Source organism: Leptonychotes weddellii, chromosome 16 (genome assembly GCF_054177405.1).
Source record: "Leptonychotes weddellii isolate Sample4059 chromosome 16, ASM5417740v2, whole genome shotgun sequence".
NCBI lineage: Eukaryota > Metazoa > Chordata > Mammalia > Carnivora > Phocidae > Leptonychotes > Leptonychotes weddellii.
In genome coordinates, this window is record NC_138384.1 from 39,071,210 (window position 1) to 39,091,160 (window position 19,951).

Sequence of the window (19,951 nt, forward strand, 5' to 3'; positions counted from 1 at the left end):
TGTTGTTTTGTTTTAGAGAGAGTATGAGCAGGGGAAGGGGGGAGAGGGGCAGAGGAAGACAATCTGAAGCAGACTCCACGATGAGTGCCAAGCCCAATGTGGTACTCAATATCATGACCCTGAGATCATGACCTGAGCTGAAATCAAGAGTCAGACACTTGGGCGCCTGGGTGGCTCAGTCGTTAAGCGTCTGCCTTCGGCTCAGGTCATGATCCCAGGGTCCTGGGATCGAGCCCCACATCGGGCTCCCTGCTCAGCAGGAAGCCTGCTTCTCCCTCTCCCTCTCCCCCTGCTTGTGTTCCCTCTCTCACTGTGTATCTCTCTGTCAAATAAGTAAATAAAATCTTTAAAAAAAAAAAAAAAAAGAGTGACACTTAACTGACAGAGCCACCCAGGTGCCCCTTGTACAGCCACTTTGGAAGACAGTTTGGGACTTTCTTTTTTTTTTTTTTTTTTAAAGATTTTATTTATTTATTTGACAGAGGCAGAGATAGCGAGAGCAGGAACACAAGCAGCGGGAGTGGGGGAGGGAGAGCAGGCTTCCCGCCGAGGAGGGAACCCGATGTGGGACTCGATCCCAGGACTCTGGGATCATGACCTGAGCCGAAGGCAGACGCTTAACGACTGAGCCACCCAGGCGCCCCTTGGCACTTTCTTATGTAACTAAACATAGTCCTACTGTATGATCCAGTAATTGTGCTCCTAGATATTTACCCAAATAAATTGAAAACTTTTGTTTTACAAAAACCTGTACATAAGTGTTTATAAAAGTTTTCCAAAACTTGAAAGCAACCAAGATGTCCTTCAATAGGTGAATGGTTCATCCATACAAAGGACTATTATTCAGCAGTGAAAAATAAATTAGCTATTGAGTCATGAAAAGACATGAAGGAACCTTAAATGCTTAGCAACTTGTTAAGTGAAAGGAGCCAGTTTGAAGAATTTACACACTTTATGATTCCAACTATATCACATTCTGGAAAAGGCAAATAGTGGAGTTAGTAACAATCAGTAGTTGCCTGGATTTGGGGAGGAGGAAGGGCTAGGTAGAGTACAGGGGATTTTTATATATATAATTATATATATAATTGTGTGTGTGTGTGTGTGTATACATATATATATATATGTATATATATCTTCACATCTTCTTTATCCATTCAACAGTTGATGGACATTTGGGTTCTCTCCATAGTTTGGTTACTATTGATAATGTTGCTATAAACATTGGAGAACATGTACCTCTTCAAATCTGTATTTTTGTATCCTTTGGGTAAATACCTAGTAATGAATGCAATTGCTGAATCATAGGGTAGTTCTATTTTTAACTTTTTGAGGAACCTCCAAACTGTTCTCCAGAGTGGTTGCACCAGTTTGCGTTCCCACCAACAGTGCAAAAGGGTTCCCCTTTCTCTGCATACTCACCAACACCTGTTGCTTCTTGTGTTGTTAATTTTAGCCATTCTGAAAGGTGTGAGGTGGTATTTCATCGTGTTTTGATTTGTATTTCCCTGATGATGAATGATGTTAAGCATCTTTTCATGTTTCTGTTACCCACCTGGATGTCTTCTTTGGAAAAGTGTCCATTCATATCTTCTGCCCATTTCTTAACTGGATTATTTGTTTTTTGGTTGAGTTTGGTAAGTGCTTTATAGATTTTAGATACTAACCCTTTATCAGATATGTCATTTGCAAATATCTTCTCCCATTCCATAGGCTGCCTTATAGTTTTGTCGATTGTTTCCTTCGCTGTACCAAAGCAATTCTGACAAAGAAAAAACTGGAGGCATCACAGTTCTGGATTTCAAGCTATATTACAAAGCTTTAGTCATCTAGACATATGGTACTGACACAAAAACAGACACACAGATCAGTGGAACAGAATAGAGAACCCAGAAATGGGCCCACAACTATATGGTCAGCTAATTGTAAGCTTTTTATTTAACCCTTTTAAAGATCTTATCTCTGTGTCCATTTTCTCCCATGCCAAGAGTCCTGGTTATCATGAACACTAAAAATGATAGGATTGGAATATCATATTTACTTATTTTATTCTACATTATACAAACAACTCTCTAAAATAAGATCAACATTACTACCAACAGTATGATTACTCAGAACAGTTTGAGACAATTGTTTTGGCAATTCTTTTTTTCCCCCGCCTTGTAGGATGTATTTCACAGTCAAATTACTATGTTTGAAAGTTATTTGAAATAGTTTCCTTGTGTGGTTATTCCAATAATTGTAAATACTGTTGTTGTTTTTTTTAATTCAGTATTTTCTACTTTTAAGCTGTTCTTGTTATAATTTGTTTTATAATTACAGAAAATATTTATATACCTCCAAAGTCAAATTTACAAAACAAGTTGTATTGAAAGAAGTCTGACTTCTATCCCTGCCCCTCCACCTGTTCCTTCCCCACCCTACAATCCATCCCCCCTTTTAAAAAATAAAAACAAATGTATGTTATACATGCATACTTCCTCTTCCTGTCTCTCCTTCCTAAGATAAAAGGCATAACTCTACATACTTTTGTCCACATTTCCTCACAATTAACAATGTATTTTTTTAAGATTTTATTTATGTATTTGGGAGAGAGAACAAGCGGAGGGGAGAGGCAGAGGGAGAGGAAGAAGCAGCCTCCCCGCTGAGCAGGGAGCCTGATGTGGGGGCTCGATCCCATTACCCTAGATCGTGACCTGAGCCAAGGCAAAAGCCTAACCGACTGAGCCACCAGGTGCCCCTATATTCCCTTTCTTAACTGCTGCATGGTACTCTGTAATGTGGCTAAACCATGAATTACTTCCATCAGCCACTTACCAATGGACAATTGGGTAATTTTTAATCTTTTGCTGTAATACATTATGCTTCAGTGAAACCCTTTTGCAGCAGACTTTTGACATTTTGCTAATGCAATTTTGGGATTGATTTCACAGAAGTGGAGTTGTTAGATCAAATCATACATGTAATTGTGCTAAATACTGCCATATTTCCTTTCATAGGGTTTCTATCATTCATATTCTTACTAGCAATGTATATAAGTACCAATTTCCTTACAGCCTTGCTAACAGTATTTGATGTCACATTTGGAAATTCCCTATTCTAAAAGGTTTCATAGCATGTCAGTGTAGTTTTTTAGAACTACTGAGATATATTTCACATGACATACAGTTTACCCATTTATAGCAAACAGTGATGATTTTTATGTATTCACAGTCTCATACAGCCATCACCACAATTTTGGATATTTTTATCACCCCAAAAAGAAACCAGTATCCAGTAGTAGCCATTCCCCATGTTTCTCTCTCTACCCCTCAGTCCTGTGCAGCTATTGCTCTGTCTGTATGGATTTGCCTATTCTGGACAATTCGTATAAAAGGAATCATACAATATGTGGTCTTTTGTGACTGGCTTATTTCACTAAGCATAATATTTTCAAAGTTCATTCATGTTGTAACATGTGTCAGTATTTTTATTGCCAAGTATTCTATTGTAAGGATATACCATATTTTATTTATCCATTCATCAGTGGATGTTTGAGTTATTTCCACCTTATGCTTATGATGAATAATGTTATGAACATTGTATTCAAGTTTTTTATATAGACATGTGTTTTCAGTTCTCTTGGCTCTATACCTATGAGTGGGATTTCTGGGTTATGTGGTAATTCTATGTTGGACACTTCTGTTGGGCATATAACTTGGAGTGAAATTGCAGGGTAATATGGCAACTCTATGTTAACTTCTCGAGGAAGTGCAAAACTGTTTTACAAAGCAGCTGTACCATTTTGCATTCCCATCAGCAAGCTATGAGACTTCCATTTTCTCCATATCCTCACTTCTGTGTAGCTTTAATTTGCATTTATCTTATGAGCAAATTTGAGTATATTTTCATATGGTTAAAAGCTATTTACATTACTTTTCTATCAACTGTCCATTTTCCTAATCCATTTTTATATAGTGCTGGTGCCCAGTTTTATATAGTAGTCTTTTTCTTTTTAGTCTAATTTTAGAAACTGTTTATATATTAGGTATATAATAGGCATAATGCAACTTTGCAAATATTTGTCATTTTACTTACCCTATCCTGTTTTTGACATGCCAACTTTGTTTTTAACTATATTGTGGTCATTTTTATCAAATTATGATTAGGAAATTTTTCCCCATTCCTAGTTTATGGAAGAAGTCTCACTCAAGTTTTATTCTAATTATTTATATGTTTTCATTTCTGTAAGTATGGACATCTGATCCACTTGGAATTTGTCCAACTGTACGATATGAGGAATTAATAGAATTTTATCTTTTTTCTATATGTCTACCCATATGTTTATAATTTCATTTATTAAAAAGAGTTCATGTTTTTCCTACTGATTTGAGCTGCCAGCTTTATTGTATACTAAATTTGCACTGTTTCTGGATTTTTCTTTTCTGCTCCATTGGTTCCATTGACATGAGTATGATGTTCAGTTTGAGTCTACTCTTACTACCTTAGAGGTTTTATTTTTCAAGGAATATGAAAGTAACATTTACTTTCTTGTTACCTTACAGACTGGGAATCCAGGTGTGAGACCAAAAAGCTGTCCTCAAAGAGAGGAATTTATGAAATAGAATCATCTCAATGGGAGATAATAGAACAGCTCACAAGACATAAGTGTGAGTGTAAAAGTTTTCAAGATGATAGGGAATGCAAAGACCAGATTGAAAGTCAATTAGGAAATAAAGAGGGACTTTTCAGGCAACTTTTAATCACTTGTAAAGAAATTCCCAATTTTAGCCAGACCACATCCCTTACATTAAAACGAAGAATTCATTTTCTGGAGAAATCCTATGAATGTAAAGCATGCAGAAAATACTTTATCCGTGGCTTTCAACTTACAGAACATCAGAAGGGTCATTCCAATGAAAAATTCTGTGAATGTAAAGAATGTGGAAAGGCCTTTATTCGGGGCTCAGAACTTACTTACCATCAGAGAGTTCATGTTAAGAAACCCTATGAATGTAAGGAATGTGGAAAAGCCTTTATTTGTGCCTCACAGCTTACTTATCATCGAAGAATTCATACTGGGGAGAAACCTTATAAATGTAAAGAGTGTGGGAAGGCCTTTATTCGTGGCTCTCATCTTACCCAACATCAAAGAATTCATACTGGTGAAAGACCCTATGAATGTAATGAATGTGGTAAGGCCTTTTTTCGTGGCTCTCAACTTACTTACCATCAGAGAGTTCATACTGCAGAGAAGCCCTATCAATGTAAAGAATGTGGAAAGGCCTTTATTCGTGGCTCCCAACTTACTGAACATCAGAGAATTCATACAGGTGAGAAACCTTATGAATGTAAGAAATGTGGGAAAGCCTTTAGTTATGGCTCACAGCTTACTCTACATCACAGACTTCATACTGGCGAAAAACCCTATAAATGTAAAGATTGTGAGATGTCCTTTATTCGTGGCTCACAACTTACTGAACATCAGAGGATTCATACAGGTAGGAAACCACATGAATGTAAGCAATGTGGAAAGGCCTTTAACTATGGCTCACAGCTTATTCGACATCAGAGGATTCATACTGGTGAGAAACCCTATGAATGCCAAGAATGTGGGAAATCATTTATTCGTGGCTCACAGCTTACTGAACATCAAAAAATTCACACTGGTGAAAAACCTTTTGAATGTAAGGAATGTGGGAAAGCCTTTATTCGTGGCTCACATCTTACTCAGCATCAGAGGATTCATACTGGTGAGAAACCCTATGAATGTAAAGAGTGTGGGAAGACCTTTATTTATAGCTCACAACTGACTCAACATCAGAGAATTCATACAGGTGAGAATCCCTGTGAATGTAAGCAGTGTGGGAAGATCTTTATTTGTGCCTCACAACTTACTCTACATCAGATTTCTCATTCTGGTAGGAAACCATATGAATGTAAGGAATGTGGTAAGGCTTTTATTCGTGGCTCACAGCTAACTTACCATCAGAGAGTTCATACTGGTGAGAAGCCCTATGAGTGTAATGAATGTGGGAAAGCCTTTATTCGTGGTTCACATCTTACTCAGCACCAGAGAATTCATACCGGTGAGAAACCATACAAATGTCATGAATGTGGGAAGGCCTTTAATCGTGGCTCACAACTTACTCAACATCAGAGAATTCATTCTGGTGAAAAGCCTTATAAATGTAATGAATGTGGTAAGGACTTTAGACGTCACTCACACCTTACTCAACATCATAAACTTCATAATTGAGAAAAACTTTATGAAAACACAAATTTTTTAAATCTTTTATCTGCCCATTGGCATTTAGCTTTGGAATATCAGATAATTCAAATCATGAAAGTGGGAATCCTTTACTTTCACTCATAGGTAATGACTCAGAAAATTCAAACAAGGAAAGGCTAGATTAATATAATGGAGAATCAGTTTCCATCATATTTCAATCTTTGTTAGGCATTAGTGAATTCATACGAGAGTACAACCATAAAATATAGGGTTTTCTTGTTTGGCATCGTTCTCTTGTTTAGCATGATCTGAGTCCCACTGTTTACTACATGTGTGTTCCTTTGGGAAAGTTAGTTAACCCCTGTTGCTTTAGTTTTTTCATTTATTAAACATTAAATATTCTCATTATAATGATTTAAAGACATAAATACATATAAAGCCTTGAAGCAGTGTCTAATAACTAGATTATACTTAATAAACATTAGTTATTGAAATTTTATTATTCAGTATTTTAAAAAATTTTGTTTTCCTTCTGGGCTCGAGTCATCTTTCTTTTTTCTCAATTGAAGTGTAGTTGACGTACAATGTTATATTAGTTTCAGGTGTACACCATAGTGATTTGACAATTCTGTACCTTACTCAATACTGACCACAATATGTGTGGTTACCGTCTGTCTTTATACAACATTGTTACAATATTATTATTGACTATGATCTATTAACTGTGCTGTACTTTTCATCCCTGTGATTTACTTACTCTGTTTTATTTTTTTAAAAGATTTTTTATTCATTTAACAGAGCTAGAGAGAGAGCACAAGTAGGCAGAGTGGCAGGGAGAGGGAGAAGCAGGCTCTCTGCTAAGCAGGGAGTCTGATGCGGGGCTCGATCCCAGGACCCTGGGATCATGACCTGAGCCAAAGGCAGTCGCTAACTGACAGCCACCCAGGCGTCCGATTTACTTATTTTATAACTGGAAGTTTGTACCTCTTAATCCTCTTCACCTATTTCACCCACCCTCAAGCCCCTGCCCCTCTGGCAACCACCAGTTCTATATATTTATGATTCTGTTTCTGTTTTGTGTTTCAGATTCCAGATATAAGTGAAATCAGATGGTATTTGTCTTTCTCTGTTGACTTATTCCACTTAGCCTAATGTCCTCTAAGTCCATCCATGTTGTTGCAAATGGCAAGACCTCATTCTTTTTTAAGGGGGAGGAAAGAAGGGATCCTCCCCCTGCCTTAGCTAATATTTCACTGTATATATATATATACTACATCTTCTTTATTTATTCGTCTATTGATGGACACTTAGGTTGCTTCCATGTCTTAGCTATTGTAAATAATGCTTCAATAAACATTGGGGTGCATATATCTTTTCAAATTTGTATTTTTATTTTCTTTGGGTAAATACCCAGTAGTGGAATTACTGGATAGTATGGTATTTCTATTTTTAATTTTTTTGAGGAAGCTTCATACTGTTTCCAGTGATTGCGTCAGTTTACATTCCCACCAACAGTGCATTGAGGGTTTCCTTTTTTCAGTATTTTAATTGTATATTATTACAGAATTCAAATGAGAGGGAGACTTTACAAATACAGTACACAAGGTAACACTTTAATCAGTCTTACTAATCATCAGATAAATGATTTTGGGACAGAACATCCTAATACAATTAATGTGAGGTTATACCTTGTTCTGAACATTAAAATTCTTATTAGAAGGAAACCCTAAGGAAAATGGCTGTTACAAATAAAGCTACATATGAACATTTGTATATAGGTTTTTGTGTGAATATAATTTACATTTCCCTGATATAAATGCCTAAGTGCAATTTCTGGGTCTTAGAGTAAATGCATGTTTTCTTTTATAAGAAATGGACATATTATTTTTCAAAATGGCTTTACCATTTTACATTCACACCAGGAGCATATGAGTGACTTTCTCAGTATTTGGTGTTGTCATCACTTTTTATTTTAGCCATTGTGATAGGTGTGTAGTGATGTCTCTTCGTGGTCTTAATTTGCATTCCCCTAATGACTAATGATGTTGAATACCTTTTCCTGTGCTTGTCATCTGTATGTCCATTTTGGTGAAATGCCTGTGTCTTTTACTCATTTTTGAATTTTATTTTTTATTGTTGGGTTTTGAAAGAGTACTTTCTATATTCTAGATGATACTAGTCCTTTGCTATGTGGTTGTGAATATTTTTCCTGAAGCATAGCTTATTTTTTTTAACCTTTTAATAGGGTCTTTTGAAGAGCAGAAGTTTTCAGTTTTGATAATGTCTACTTTATCAATTTTTCATTTTATGGCTTTGCTTTGGTGTCAAATCTAAGGACTCCTTGCCTAGCCCAGATTCCAAAGATTTTTCCTATGTTTTTGCATAAATTTTTTATAATTTTACACATTTTACACATAAGTCTATAATCTATTTTGAGTTAATTTTTCATGTATGTTGTATGCTTTAGCTTAATGTTCTTTCTTAGTTTGTTTTGGCTAATGGATGTCCATTTGCTCAAGCATCATTTGTTGAAAAGACTGTCTTTCCTCCATTAAATTGCTTTTGTACCTCTGTCAAAAATCTATTGAATATATGTATGTATATCTTACTTCAAGGTGTTCTATTTCCTTCCATTGATCTATGTGTCTGTCCCTGTGCCAATATCACACTGCCTTGATTACTGTCATTTTATAGGATGTCTTAATGGGATTTCTCCTACTTTATTCTTTTTCAAGCTGATTTACCTATTCTTAGTTTTTTTTTTTTTTAAGATTTTATTTATTTATTTGAGAGAGAGAATGAGAGAGAAAGAGAGAGACAGCGCACATGAGAGGGGGGAGGGTCAGAGGGAGAAGCAGACTCCCCGCCGAGCAGGGAGCCCGATGCGGGACTCGATGCGGGACTCGATCCAGGGACTCCAGGATCATGACCTGAGCCGAAGGCAGTCGCTTAACCAACTGAGCCACCCAGGCGCCCCCCTATTCTTAGTTTTTGCCATTTCATATAAATATTAGGATAAGCTTACCTATATCTACAAAATCTTGCTGAGGTTTTAATAGGAATTCTGTTTAGAAATAATTTGTATCTTTAGTAAATCTTTTAAGATTTTATTTATTTGACAGAGAGCACAAGTAGGCAGAGCGGCAGGCAGAGGGAGAGGGAGAAGCAGGCTCCCCGCTGAGCAGAGAGCCAGATGCAGGGCTTGATCCCAGGACTCTGAGATCATGACCTGAGCTGAAGGCAGCCGCCCAACCGACTGAGCCACCCAGGCGCCCCTTTAGTAAATCTTTTAATCCATGAATCTGGTATGTCTCTCCATTTTTAGGTTATTGTTGTTAGTTTGTGTTCTCCAAAATATTCAGGTAGTAACTCCCAGTACTTATGAGTGTGACCTAATTTGGAAATAGGGTCTTTGCTGATGTATTCAAGTTAAGATGGAGATCATATTGGATTAGATTACTAATTACTCTGATGGCTCGTGTCCTGATAAGAAGAGGGAAATATGGACACAAACACACAGGGAAGGCCATGTGAAACCAGAGACAGATTGAATGATGCATCTACAAGCCAAGGAACACCAAGATTTACTAGTAACTACTAGAAACTAGAAGGGAAAGAAGGGATCCTCCCCCTGCCTTCAGAGAGAGCATGACCCTGCCAATACCTTAATTTTGAACTTCTGTTCCCCAAAACTATAATAGATTTTTGCTGTTTGAAAACACTAAGCTTGTGGTAGTTTGTTATGGCAGCCCGAGGAAACTAATGTCATCTTTTAAAAAATTTTTTATTAGGATTTGTAATTTTTGGCATACAGATCTTATACATGATTTGTAAGTGTATATACTTAAGTGTCTCACTTTCTTTGGAAAAGTTCTAATTGGTGTTTTTAATTTCAACTTTTAACTATTCAACATTAGTATATACAAATTATGTAAATGTATATCTGTATGTTGATCTGGTAATCTGTGACCTTGCTGCAAAACTCACCAACTCATTCTGGAAGGTTTTATTTCATTTTTTAGTAAATTCCTTGGGGTTTTCTTTTTTTTTTTTTAAAGATTTTATTTATTTATTTGAGAGAGAGAGAGAATGAGAGACAGCATGAAAGGGAGGAGGGTCAGAGGGAGAAGCAGACTCCCCGCCGAGCAGGGAGCCCGATGCGGGACCCGATCCTGGGACTCCAGGATCATGACCTGAGCCGAAGGCAGTCGCTTAACCAACTGAGCCACCCAGGCGCCCTCCCTTGGGGTTTTCTACATAGACAATCACGTCATCTATGAACAGCGACAGGAAAGTCTGTCTTTTATTTCTTTTGTTTGCCTTATGCTGGCTGTAACTTTTAGTGGTATGTTGAATCACACAGGCGAGAGCAGACATCCTTGCATTTTTCCAGATCTTAGGGGGAAACATTGTCTTTCACCATGAAGTACAAAGTAAGCTGTAGGCTTTATGTAGATGCTCTTTTTTATTTTTTTTTAAGATTTTATTTATTTATTTGACAGAGAGAGACACAGCGAGAGAGGGAACACAAGCAGGGGGAGTGGGAGAGGGAGAAGCAGGCTCCCCGCAGAGCAGGGAGCCCGATGCGGGACTCGATCCCAGGACCGTGGGATCATGACCCGAGCTGAAGGCAGTCACTTAACCAACTGAGCCACCCAGGCGCCCTAGATGTTCTTTTTTAAATTGAAGAAGTTCCCTTCTGCTCTTGAGAGGCTTTTTAAAATCATGAATGCATATTGGATTTTATCCGGACACATGATATGATTATATGATTTTTTTTTCTTCAACCTATTTATATGGTGGATTACATGGATTGATTTTTGAATATAAAACCAGTCCTTGTATACCTGTAATAAATTCCATGTAGTCATGTTTTCTAATTTCTTTTTGGAATTGATATGCTAACATTTTGTTGAAGATTTTTCTAAAATTATGATGTTCTATCATTGTCATTTTCTTTCTTTTCCTCCCTCCTTTCCTTATTTCTTCTAGTCTTTGTCTCACTTTGTATTGTATAATGTTGGCCTCATAAAATGAATTGGGAAGTGTTTTTCTGTTTTCTGAAAAAAGTTGTATAAAATTTGTGTTCATTTTTCAGATGTTTATGAAAATTTGCAAGTGAAACCATTTGGGCCTGAAGATTTTTAGGGAGCTTTACAATTATAAATTCAGTTTCTTTAATGGTTATTCAGTCATTTGGCTACTTGGGATATCTGTTTCATCATAGTTGAGATTTGGTAGCTTGTGGTTTTTGAGAAATTTAGGCTAAGTAGTCTTACACTTAAAATTTTCCAGCTTCCTCCCCCAATAAAATTTTTGAAGCTCATTCTCTGAGGCTGGTAGCATAGCCATAGTGTCAAAATTAAACAAGACCAGATTCCCTTATAATGATAGATATAAATATTCTAAATAAAACATAAGTAATCTCTACCAGACAATTAAAAGAATACAAAGGAATACCGCTCCCCAAGAATGTCCAAGATTTAATCTGTTCTAGATTAATTAATTACATTTTAAGAGTTTAGAAATTATATTTCGAAGAGATGATTATGATGGAAAAATTATTTGCAGCCTCAAGTCATTTTAATTCTCTCAGTGAATGGTTTTGAAATATGTGTTTTTCAAGGTTCTTTGAGAGTGGCCTAATATACAGGACCTTATGTACAAAATTTAAGTTAAAAATTCATACAGTATTATTACCTGCAAAAGTTCATTGAAAATACACTACCTGCAAAAGTTCATGTGCAAACACACTGTATAGACATTTTGGCTGAATAGCCAAGTTTTAAAATTAATATTTGCCTTAAGACCAATGCACTAGCATAGAATCAACTTCTGGCATTCAGAAAATCTCAATTTAAAAAATGTTTATGATAGACTTTGTTAAATGATTTCAGGATTTTTTTTCATCATGAAATTTTGAGGTCCTTTATTTGATATTTTGCTTTTAATTATTTCTTACAATATGAGAATTCCCAAATAGGACTTACTGTTGAGATAATAGCCAAGGTGAAATTAAAATAACATTAAGATTTTTGCTTTTTTTAGATGTTCAAATTATCAATGCTAGTGTCCCAATAGTTCTACAAAGATTTCAGTTATGATCTAATTTATTAATTTGCCTTTTTGTTACTTGAATTATAAATTCATTGACTCTGAAAAGGCATGAAGTTCTTCTTAAAGTTGTCTAGCGAAGACACATTCTCCTAATATTTTTATTGTTATGTCTTATTGTTTAACAAATTTTAAACTATTGATACCTACAACTTAAATGTACTGTTTATGTGCAACTTGCCAAATTAAGAGTTCAAAGGTTAGTCATTACATACTAAATAAATATTAGAGGATCATAATTCATGTGTATTTAGCAATATTGCTGTGGAGTCACAACAGCCCTTCGTTGTTACCTGTACCACCAGCCTGTTTTGCTCAGGTTTTGTAATTTATTATATCATAAATAAACCTTTCACCAATAGATTGCATGATTGTCACATCTGAAAAATATTTTTATAATGATGTAACAGTAATGTACCGTGTGCTACCTTAAAATTATTTGTTTTGAATTCTTTTACTCAGGACCATATCTCTGTGTTAATTGAATTCCACAGATAATATGTTAGCCTAAAATTTCCTGTAGTACATTTCAAGTAATACTATGATTCAGATGATATTAGAAAAAAAGATTCTGTGGTTGAAAAAGACTGTAAATCATGGCGTATTTCACATCACTTTTTGGAGCAGTAAGTTCATTTTATTTCATCAGGGCTATAATATTTCAGTAAAGCAATTTTTTAAAACTTTAACCCATCATGTGCCAAACGTACTTGACCATGAATCCCTTCTTATAATGCCTGTTAATATCTTTTGCATATGAACTATTTTTGTAAATGCTGCTCTAGCTACGAGAAATAACCTCAGAGGTAGAAACCCTAAAACATTATAGCTGGAGGCCAATTAAGTTTATGAGAGGGCAAGTTTCTTTCTCTGTAAACCAATCCCATTCTTTTTCTACATATAGGACCCTTGTCCTCTTAAAAAAGGGAAATTCCTCCATGTAACAATCTCCCTTCTTACTCTTCCCTCTACCCCAGTTCTTAGTTCAATTTAATGAGATATTAACAAAAAACCCCGAGAAAACAGGTTTGTGGAATTTTAAAGACATGGTAATGAAATAAATGGCTTTAACTTTGATGTATTTAATCCATAAATCAAGTTCTAGAATTGGAGATTCTTTTCTAAGATGAATTTTATGACAAATAGAGGAATAAAGATGGTCAAATGGGCCATTATGCTATTACTTTGTTCTCTAACAGTTTTTTACTTATTCTCAAAAGAAGTTAGAAATTAAATGTATTTTTCATGTAGTTTTTCTTTCCATATTTGAATTGCCCTTCTGAAATTATATAATGCATTTACCTGCAAAACAAGAAATTATAACAAATATACATAAAAGAAAATCTGGCTTCCTGGGGCGCCTGGGTGGCTCAGTTGGTTAAGTGTCTGCTTTTGGCTCAGGTCATGATCCCAGCGTCCTGGGATCAAGCCCCGTGTCCCTCAGGTCCTGCTCATTGGGGAGTCTGCTTCTCCCTCTCCCTCTGCAGCTCTCCCTGCTTGTGTTCTCTCTCTCTCTGTCAAATAAATGAAATCTTTAAAAAAATAAAATCTGACTTCTTAAACTAACATGTTAAAAGCGTCATGAGTACTTTTCTGTAGCTTTATGTTTAAATGTACATGTTTATACATGGTTCTTTTTTTTTCTTGGTTGTTTGTGAATATTTATATATTTAAACAGGATCACTGTATGGACATCAATCTGCAACTTTCCTGTAACATACATCACGGACATCTTTCCAGGTACATATAAATCTAACTTACTCATTTTAGTGTTAGTAGCTGCAGAATACTACATATGGAGAGGTATTAATGTTCAGATTGTTTCTCTGGTGATGAACATTCATGTTGTTTTCACTTCCTTGCTATTTCAAACAACTGTCAATGAATATCTTTAAACATAAATATTTGTATATGTTTTTATTTCTGTAAGATTCTTACATCAGGTTTGTGGAACAAAGAATATGTGTATTTTTCAAAAAGATTCATTAGAGAGAGAGGGCAGGGGGAGGGGCAGAGGGAGAGAGAATCCTCAAGCAGACTCCCCACTGAGCAGGGAACCTGACGTGGGGCTCAATCCCAAGACCCTGAGATCATGACCTGAGCCAAAATCAAGAGTCAGACACTCAACCGACTGAGCCGCCCAGATACCCCTTTATTTATTTTTTTATTGTAATAGTAACATTACTTTCCAGATAAAGCACATTCAGTCCCATCAACAATGTTTGAGTTGCACATTTTCCTACTAATTTAATAGCACTTGGTGCTCTTTGTCAGTCTTTTTTTTTTTTTTTTTTTTAGATTTTATTTATTTGAGAGAGAGACAGTGAGATAGAGAGCACAAGTGGGGAGGAGAGGGAGAAGCAGGCTCCCCACAGAGCAGGGAGCCCGATGCGGGACTCGATCCCAGGACCCTGGGATCACGACCTGAGCCGAAGGCAGACGCTTAACCGACTGAGCCACCCAGGCGCCCTTTGTCAGTCTTTCTAATGAAAAATATGTCATTGCTTTAATCTGAATTTATTTAAATATAGGGTAGACTGAGCATGCTTTCATTTGCTTACTGGTCATCTGAATTTTCTGTAAATTACCTGTCAATAGTGCACAATTTCTAGTATTTTTCATTAATTTGTAGAAGTTTTTTGTGTTTATGGCTATTTATCATATGGGTTACAAATATAATTTCTTAGTCTATCTTATACTTTAATATAAAGTTTGTTTTTTACTTTTATAGCATCAAATGTAATCTACATAGAATGTTTCCTACACCCCAAGATTATTCACATTTTCCTAAGTATCTTTTAATATTTTTTGTATTTTAAAGTCTTTTTTAGCTAAATTTCCCCAGGAACTTTTTGTACTGAAGATTTCTAAAAACCACAGGAAAACTAAAATAATAGTGAAACGTCCATCACATCCTCAACTGACTTAGTTAACATCCTGCCACATTTTATCTTTATTAATGTTACATTTCACTCCTAAATACTTCGTGCATAACCTAAAAATAAGGAGATTGTCTTAATTTTAAGAGCATGGCATTAGAAAATTAATAATTCCATTAATTTCCCAAAGTGTCTCACAACTGGTTTAGGGACACCTGGGTGGCTCAGTCGGTTAAGCGTTTGCCTTTGGCTCAGGTCATGATCCTAGGGTCCTGGAATGGAGTCCGGCATTGGGCTCCCTGCTCAGCGGGGAGCCTGCTTCTCCCTCTCCCGCTCCCCCTGCTTGTGTGTGCTCTCTCTCTCTGACAAATAAAAAAGTCTTTGGAAAAAAAAAGATTCGGCAGCGGCCACTGTGCCGACCGGACTTCGCTTGCTCATGCACCTTGCTCTGCTTCCTCTGCAACCATGTCTGACAAACCCTACATGGCTGAGATTGAGAAATTCGGTAAGTCGAAATTGAAGAAGACAGAAACGCAAGAGAAAAATCCACTACCTTCAAAAGAAACGATTGAACGGAAGCAAGCAGGCAAATCATAATGAGGCATGTGCCGCCAATATGCACTGTACATTCCACAAGCATTGCCTTCTTTACTTCTTTTAGCTGTTTAACTTTGTAAGACGCACAGAGGTTGGATCAAGTTTAAATGACTGTGCTGCCCCTTTTCACATCAAAGAACTACTGACGACAAAGGCGCCTGCCTCTCCCATCAGCCTGTCTGGCTGGCAGGGAAGGAAAAGAACTTGCATGTTGGTGAAGGAAGAAGCTGGGAGGGACGACTGTGAAATCTAGAGTAAAAATCATGCTGGTCCAAGGTGTCCTGCAGGCTGTAAAATGCAGTTTAATCGGAGTGCCATTAGTTTGTTCAAATGATTTTGATTATTGGAATGCACAATTTTTTAAATATGCAATAAAAAGTTTTAAAACCTGAAAAAAAACTGGCTTATAAAATGTTTTTCTAAGTAAGGATCTGATCAAGGCTCTCATCTTATAATCTCTTAACTGAGAACAGTCACCACCACCACTTTTTTAGTAATTTTTTTGATACTACCATTTTTAGAATCTAGGCTTGGTAGAATGTCAAACTTTTAGGATTTGTCTGTTTCCTCATGAATAAATACAGAAGCAGTTTTGGTAAAAATAAAATGATACGTACTTATTTTAGCAAAAGATATACTATGCATAACATAAAGCATTAAATGTGTCATTATATAAGTAAAATAAGTTGTCCCAGTATTGCTGGATATTACTATTGTTATTGCTAAATTTGTTCACTGATTGAGGTAGTGACTACTAGACCTTTCCATTATAAACATAATTTTTAACTTTCTAATTAGTATGCAGTGAGTGGGATGGATAAACTCTTTTGAATAGTTCAAAAAATTTGACAAGGCACTCAGGTATTATGTAGAATAACTACATATTAACATGACTTCATATTTTTATAGTAAATATATGAAAATTAATGATAAATGTCAAAGATCCATTGTTTCTCAATCCTATCCCTATTGTAGATTTAGTGTGTATAATTCCAGGCCATATACAGGTATCTGTCATTTTTTCAGATCTAATTTATTCTCTAAATGTGTTGGATGGCTAATTTTTAAATGGCAGGACCCTGTATTTCATTTCTTAGTACTGTGTATCTCATTCCCAAACTCCCCTTTTCTTTTCTTTTTTTTTTTTTTTAAGATTTATTTATTTGAGAGAGAGAGAGAAACAGCATGAGAGGGGAGAGGGTCAAAGGGAGAAGCCGGCTCCCTGCTGAGCCAGGAGCCTGGTGTGGGACTCGATCCCAGGACTCCGGGATCATGACCTGAGCCGAAGGCAGTTGCTTAACCAACTGAGCCACTCAGGCGCCCCCAAACCAGGACTCCGGGATCATGACCTGAGCTGAAGGCAGTCACTTAACCAACTGAGCCACCAGATGCCCCCAAACTCCACTTTTCTTAATGCAACTAAGATACTCTATCACCTAGAAAATAATCCACTAAGAACTCATTAACATAAAGCATTTAATAAACATTATATAATTCTTTAACAAAAGAAAATAATGTTTTTCTTTTATAATGCAAGGGGCATGTTCTCTAGTAAAACCCAACAAAGAGGGGCGCCTGGGTGGCTCAGTCGTTAAGCGTCCCTGGGATCGAGCCCCGCGTCAGGAAGCCTGCTTCTCCGTCTTCCACTCTCCCTGCTTGTGTTCCCTCTCTCACTTTCTCTTTCTCTGTAAAATAAATAAAATCTTAAAAAAACAAATAAAGAAATAATGTTAAAAATACACTCTAAATTAAAGATTGGTAGTGCTCCTGGGCACATAGCAGAAGTGAACTGGAATCCATGAAGGGTACATGCTTGGAGAAATGATAGTGATAATGTACAACATGTTTAAACAGTAGAAGCAGAAGTCTCAAACAAATGGGGAGGTTAGCTGAGATGTGACCACAATAGACTCTACATCCTCTCACCCACACTTACTTCAATTTAAAATTTTTACATAATATGAGAATTGAGATTAATTACTGAAAGGTTTTTATTCAGATGGTGAATTTGGGGTAAAAATTTGTAAACATGGTGAATATTTGGGTAATGCATGTTCAAAAAATGAGAGATAAGGTATGTTACCTATCAACATGTTATTTTGCATAGTTTATAATTTCCTCAAATAATATTACCTTTCCATAAATTTCCTTATTCATTTTGAGACCTATTTAGGCTGAAATATACAGATAAACTTCACTTATTTAAGATTTATTTATTTGAGAGCGAGAGTGCGCACACACAAGCAGGGGGAGGGGCAGAGGGAAGAGGGAGAAGGAGACTCCCCATTGAGCAGGGAGCCCAACACAGGGCTCAATCTCAGGACCCTGAGATCATGACATGAGCTGAAGGCAGACCATTAACTGACTGAGCCACCCAGGAGCCCCTCTAAGTGGCTTTCTTTTACTAGACCTAGGGCCACATCTAGTCCTTGGGAAACACTCATGCATTCTTGTTCTGGATACACTTTGAGATTGTTAGCTGATAGTAAAGCAGCACTAGTTCAACCCTTCTCATGATATTTAGATTTCTCCAGGAAGTCAGACAGCACCCCACTTTGTTCCCAGCTCGGAGTAACCTTAGTATCCCCTCCCAATAAGCATAAGAGATGGGCAGACATTCTCTTCTATCTTGGAAGATGTAAGACTCAGCACACAAAGAGCTTTCCCCAAATTCTTTGGTCTCCACAATCTGATGCTTTGAATGTACTGAACATGGTATATGGGAGTTTCGTAGCTCGTTTTTGGCAACTTCCTATCAGGTACTCTATTTTACAACTTTTAAGATCTGGTATCTCTTTCTCTTAAATTCTGAAGACTTAGAGTCTCAGCTAACATTTTTTTCCCTTAGTATCTTATTTAGTATCTTATTTTTCTTTAGTATCTTATTTTTTTTTAAGATTTTATTTATTCATTTGAGAGAGAGCATGCACAAGCAGGGGAAGAGGCAGAAGGAAAGGGAGAAGCAGACTCCCTGCTGAACAGGGAGAATGATGTGGGGCTTGATCCCAGGACCCTGCCAGGGATCATAACCTGAGTCGAAGGCAGACGCTTAACCATCTGAGCCACCCTGGCACCCCTTTAGTATCTTATTAAATATCTTACTACCCATAGGTATTTGGTATCTACCACACTCAGGTCAGAAATGTTTCTACTTCTTCTCTACCACAATGCTGTAGTCAATATCCCTGTTGATGTCTTCTGGCTCATATGTGGAGAAGTGTTCTCTTGCATAGTGGAGAAGTAGGATAATTTTGTATATATGTTTCCAACTGTATTCTCTACAATTCTATACATTTTTTTCTGCATGACTGTACCAAAAAGCACCCACTAAACAACAAAATATTACTTCAATTCTCATCATTTCAAAAACTTGTAGTGTTTCAACTTGCCTTTCCCAAATTTTCAATGAGGTTGAGAATTTTAAAGCTTTCCCAATCTGTTCCCATACTTCACTAAACAAAGGTCTCTACCCCATGTTGCCAATCTTTCCACTTCCTTTTCTCCCACATAAACACACCAGTCAATCTCAGCTTTTTGTTTTTGCTGTTATACCTCAGATCTTGTTTTACAGTTCAGTGATGTCTTGAGAATCGATTTTTCTAGAAGGAGCTAGCAGCCCATGCAAGCTTACCATCTGTCAGTTATTGGAAGTAACATCCTAATGAGCAACCTCCACCCCTTTACATCCCAACACTGGTAAGACTGGTATTTCCTATTCCTATTTTTGGCAGTCTCCACAAATAGCCAAGGACTCCTAGGTCACCCTTAATCCCTCAGACTTTAACTCACGTGGCTCTGTATGACCCCCTTTACTCCGTTTTCCTCCCTTGCCTAACTCTAGAAACCCTGTGCTCTCTGGTACTCACACTGTTATCAATGTAATTCCCCATGCCCTCAACAATTTCTCTGTTTCTCTCTTGTTCTAACTGAAACCTGGCTCATATTATTCCCTAAAGACTCTGCTTCCTGGGGCTCCTGGGTGGCTCAGTCGTTAAGCGGCTGCCTTCAGCTAGGGTCGTGATCCCAGGGTCCTGGGATCGAGCCCCACATCGGGCTCCCTGCTCAGCGGGAAGCCTGCTTTTCCCTCTCACACTCCCCTTGCTTGTGTTCCCTCTCTCGCTGTGTCTCTCTGTCAAATAAATAAATAAAT

At 36.9% G+C, this 19,951-nt stretch overlaps 2 protein-coding genes across 6 annotated transcripts in view; both read left to right on the top strand.

Annotated features, from left to right (window-relative positions):
* The window catches only part of LOC102750133 (uncharacterized), a 104,898-nt gene that overhangs the window by 22,551 nt on the left and 62,396 nt on the right, over positions 1-19,951 (top strand). For 2 of the 5 annotated variants that reach the window (XM_081807503.1, XM_081807502.1), the window contains one exon: positions 4,545-10,690. In XM_081807503.1, the coding sequence (XP_081663629.1) occupies positions 4,545-6,238 (1,694 nt within the window). In that variant the 3' untranslated portion in view covers positions 6,239-10,690. Of the gene's footprint in view, positions 1-4,544; positions 10,691-14,003; positions 14,603-19,951 lie in introns of those variants that run through there. The other 3 variants (XR_004075055.2, XM_081807504.1, XM_031026036.2) reach the window with 3 other exon arrangements.
* On the top strand, positions 14,727-16,200 carry LOC115940298 (thymosin beta-4-like). The gene has a single exon (XM_081807581.1). The coding sequence runs from the start codon at positions 15,670-15,672 to the stop codon at positions 15,799-15,801; it is 132 nt and encodes a 43-aa protein (XP_081663707.1). The 5' UTR covers positions 14,727-15,669; the 3' UTR covers positions 15,802-16,200.

What these genes read in the sequence shown, in the direction of transcription:
- LOC115940298 (XM_081807581.1), top strand. Translation starts at nt 15,670, where the DNA reads ATGTCTGACAAACCCTACATGGCTGAGATTGAGAAATTCGGTAAGTCG.